The 4,803-nt window shown below is 35.2% G+C and overlaps 2 protein-coding genes across 3 annotated transcripts in view; one reads left to right on the forward strand and one right to left on the reverse strand.

Annotated features, from left to right (window-relative positions):
- The window catches only part of LOC115236688 (furin-like protease 1), a 216,999-nt gene that overhangs the window by 143,831 nt on the left and 68,365 nt on the right, over positions 1-4,803 (forward strand). The gene's annotated exons all lie outside the window — the stretch shown is intronic.
- The window catches only part of LOC115236689 (dynein intermediate chain 3, ciliary-like), a 14,971-nt gene that overhangs the window by 2,863 nt on the left and 7,305 nt on the right, over positions 1-4,803 (reverse strand). Inside the window, exons 8-9 of the mRNA XM_029809294.1 lie at positions 4,411-4,692; positions 3,673-4,118 (exon numbers count right to left, since the gene is read on the reverse strand). Coding sequence (XP_029665154.1) covers positions 3,673-4,118; positions 4,411-4,692 — 728 coding nt within the window. The remainder of the gene's footprint in view (positions 1-3,672; positions 4,119-4,410; positions 4,693-4,803) is intronic.

The raw sequence follows: 4,803 nt of genomic DNA on the forward strand, positions 1-4,803 counted from the left end.
CGTTGATGCGCAACGTTGATGTAACTGAATGTATATTTATAATATTGTATAATCGTGTACTGTGACATTATCGGCATAAGACTATGTCGCAGGAAGCGGCTGAATCCATCCATGTGAGACGACTTGGAACTTCGCCAGGGGTTTCGCGGCTCGAAGTTCACACATCTACCGATTCTTATTCGCGACTTCTCTATGCGACATCCTTTGCGGAATTTCTGTCCCTTCGACGACAAATAGGGATGTCCGATTGGCGTCACGTCGGGCATTGCTTGTGTGCCACAGGGATTTCCCTTGGAAATTGCAACGTGAATAATTCGTTGCAATATGCGGCATTCGCCGCGCTAGCATCCTGAAATATTTCTATCAACTTGCATCTTATTCGCGCCGCTCTTAAGTTCCCGAAGATTTTTGATTTGTAAATTCCAGCTTCGCATAAGTTGCGATGATACCAAGCAACAATTATTTGCGCGAAGAAATTTTCGAGAGAAAATTATTTCCGTTTTACGCGAATTTAATTTATACGATGTACAATACAATGTAATGTATTTATTGCATTATCCGAGGATTGTATTATACATACAATATAGAGATCGTGAAATACTCGTAAAATGTAAACATTCTCTCTCTCTCTCTCTCTATCTTTCTCTCTCTGAAAGATACAGTTTGTTTATAATAGAAAATTGAGTTAAATAAGAACCTTTAAGCTCAATATTAATTAATTTATATTTTGCAATTAAATGGCTATTTTATAATTTTAATTAATATGAAATATAATAATATAGCGGTTATGATAATATTTGTGATGGTCATTAAATGATATCGCATAGTTATAATTAAATTCTTGGAAATATTGAGAAATGATTCGAGTTACAACCATGTTCAGCTCGTTATACACTATGAGTCACGGAAAAGTACGTAAAAACTTACCAAATAGAATTAATCATTTTTCTGCGAATATCAGAGAATCTTCTGGGCATTACTTTTGTCCGAGTTAACTGATAAAACTTAAAAAAATTTTTTTTCCAGACGTCAGCTATTTCTCGAGTTGAAGTCTTTATTTCTATGAACACGATAGTATGATAAGAAATTGTGAAAAGATTCGTTGTATAATAAAGAAGTTTCAAGAAAGAGAGGCAATGTTATCTATATAAACTTTTGCTAAGAAAGCGCGCGCTTTTGAATGCGTCAAAGAACTCGTGGATTAACGAAAAGTACACAGCTTGCGTATATAAGTATCTCTTTTCGAATCGCCGGTTTCTCTTTGACGGGACTGAAATCGCGCGCGAGAGAAAACTTTCATTTCAACTTATGTTAAAGCGCACCAAAGTTCCACAATAAGAACATTATCGATTGAAGGAAGCGCGATTCGCTAACTTCTCGCCGTGCGAAAAATGCTTTTGCATACATAGTTCTCGTTGTGCGTGCGCATGTGTGTACGAGAATAGGATCTTGTTGGGATGGCGGAAGTCGAGCTGGACGTTGTGTCCTACCGGAAATGTCGTCTTGCTCTGCTATCCGGTCTGCGGACCGGAATCGAGCTTCGAATGTTAGCTCTTCCTGTCGCGAATTTATCATCCCGGATCCCTAAATACCCAGGAGGATTTCCCGTCGTTCCCTTTCGATTCACGATAATACGAATCACCATGTAGCCTTGGGTGAATGGGATTAAGTCGGTTTCTCACGTGAATTCGCGGAAGATTGAGGCATTCTATCGACGATGTGATTTATTTAAAAGAAGACAATACGAAGTTCAATCCGGATTATAATACAAATACGACGACAAAATATTGTTTAATACGCGCGTAAATATTTATTGCTAAAACTAGTATAACAATAAATCCGTATCGTTATTATATATTTAACAAAAAATACGATTATTTGATATTAAATATTTGTATTACATCAAGTATGTAATTTGGATTGGATATTTACAATTTTTACCCAGAGTACATTTATCACAAAATAGATCAATGAAAACTATAATAAAAACAAAAAAGCGAACATATTATTCATTATGCAATAATATTGGTATCTTTTATATATTAAAAAAAAAAGAAAAAAAAATAGTCACGCTTCTTAAAGAAAGCGGCGTTGATGTTAAGTAGAGGATAGAAACGCTATAGGGATAACGCAACATCACTCGGTGGAATGGAAGTCGGAAATCCGTGGATAGAGTCCACTGCGAGAAATATCGATTTTCTTCGAGTCAACTATGCCCGGTCTTTCCTTCTTCTCGGTCGATTCCGGCAGAGGACCTGCGAGGAACATCTGCAGATCCTTCGCAAGCGAGGATGGTTCCCAAGGAACGCAAGGATCCACCGTGACGGCCACACGACGTACCTTTCTCGCTTTTTCCACCGCGAGAAAACTCTCTGGCATGCTCGTGACCTCCTTGTCCCTCACGCCCTTTTCCGATCTCCTTGACGTGTCTCGAGATTTTTTTGCAACCACAGCGCTGTGCAAAATATCGTGGTTAAATTATCGGAGAAATTTGGATCTGCGGATATTCTTGAAATTATGAGAAAATCACGCGATGTATTACAAAAACTGTTGAAATCTCGACGAGCTGTTTCATTCTCATGCAAATATATTGACTTGAGTCTACTATGATCCGAAATTGTCATCAAATCGATATTAGTATACTAACAGATAATGGAAATAAATAGTTTTGTGTAAACTATTTTCTTACATTCGGAATCTCATCGATTAGGTTTATATATGAAATAAAAAAATAATATTTTTTAAAATAAAGTAAGAGATAAAAAAAAGCTCTCATAATTCAATGAAGAAAAGGAATTTTGTAAATAAAATTATGTAGTCAAATCGATTGAAACTCAATTCCGAATTTAGCACCAGAACTAACCGGCTTTTCCAAGTTTCCTTGGCAGGTTTTCTTATTTTTGTCCTTGCTGTCCTTGCTCTGCCGGTTTCCTGGATCTCTCTTTTAGCTTTCTTCACATCTTCCATTATGACAGCTAGTTCTTCGGGCGTCGCCATCATCTCTTGAAGAGAAATTTTTTCTTTGTCGTACTTTTTAGTTAACTCCTTGCGCTTATAAACGCGCATCAGCTTCGTCCAGGACTTTCTGCTCTTCTGTCTCATTTTTTCCTTTTTTTCTATCAACGTCCTCACTCTGACATTGACTTTGTCCCATTTCTCATGGTCTTTGATTGCTCGATCTGTGGGCCTAACATTAGCGATTCAATATGTGCTTTTCACATGGATTTTAGAGTTGAAAGAGAATCGATAATAGGATCGAAATTTAAGTTGAAGTCATCCAATTTTTGACGACGTCAAGAAATCTCAAAAGCCACTAACGTTTTGTTGATTTCAACCAGCCTCTCGAACATTAAATATATGAAATGTGTTAGTTTTTTTGTCAAAGAATAAAAATGTGTGTGCAACGAAAATATAATATAATTAAAAAATATTTTTTAATATTACTATTAAATAAATGTGAAATTAATAAAAGGCCCTTATACAATACTTATCAGAAAGTTATTAATATTCTGACATCATATGTATTAAACGCAATTCAGTTGTAGATAAAAGTAAAGAATCTATTAATTGTAAAAGGAACTGAGATAGATGAGTCGATTAACACGATGGAACTTTAGCGCACGTTAAAAGTTTTTTTCAATACTTTTACATTTCTAAAAATACGCTCCATACCTAATTCTTATTTTTCCGAACGTAGTCCTGCGGCAGCAAATGTCGGGTTTGCATACGCCTATTTTGCATGGCCTCGGCAATCTGAAGGCGATATGCATCGGCCGTTTCTTTCGTAGCTTCTTTCTACGTTTTCGCTTACTAATCTTCTTTATAGGAGATTCTACGATCGCTTCCGCCAACGCAGGCAAGACTTCTTCTGCCATTACTTTCTTTTCTTCAATGTCTCGTACTGTTTCCGTCGCGGAAATCTCAGTCTTTCTTGGATATTTTTCTCGATTTTCCTTAGATATTTTCTTAGGCGGCGTTTTCGTTTCGATCTCTTTTGCTTCGTGTGTTGTCAAATGCGAATTTTTGTCGATTTTTCGACTAGTGATTTTTTTTACGGATCGCGTTATTTTTACAGATGACAAATCTGAATCTTCGTCCTCTATATATTTCTGTTTTTCCTGCGGATTGCAAAAAAATGTGATATAGATGAAATAATAAAGCAGTAAATAAAAATTTGATTAATTATTTGTGTTAATAATATTTTTTTTTATTAAAAGGCGGTAAATAAATTGTTTACAAATAACAATTGATTTAATAGATATTTAATTAATTACTTGGGAAGGGGGATCAATATTATTATAGTATATATAAAGTTCTTAGTGTATTAAAAATTATTGATAATAGATCTTACAAAATTAAATTTATGAAAACAAAAAACAAAATTTCTGGAAAATTAATTTAATATTATACCTTCTTGACAATCTCGAAGAATTTGTCTTCAACTTCCTGAAGTTCGGGAAATTCATCCTTAAGTTTTCTCTTTGACATAATTCTACTCTTCTCTCGAGGATCTTTTAATTTCTCCTGCGTCTTTCGTTTATCGCGATCGTTTATTGGCCGTTTATCCTTCTTTCTATCTTTTAGATCTACCAACATGGACTCTGATGCTTCCTCTATGGCAGTCCTCGCCAATTTTATTTCTTTCAACCGTGTGTCTATTGCCTTCACGAAATGAGAACATCTCTCCAGGTACTGGCATCAAATTCGGAAAAGTCTGATGATCATTGCGTTTATTTTATGTCTTTTGTAGCTAATGTGTTTTATAGAATTTTTGATTATAATACGCATTTTAATAATTATATA

Source organism: Formica exsecta, unplaced genomic scaffold (assembly GCF_003651465.1).
Source record: "Formica exsecta isolate Colony F162 unplaced genomic scaffold, ASM365146v1 scaffold26, whole genome shotgun sequence".
In the NCBI taxonomy this organism is placed as follows: domain Eukaryota; kingdom Metazoa; phylum Arthropoda; class Insecta; order Hymenoptera; family Formicidae; genus Formica; species Formica exsecta.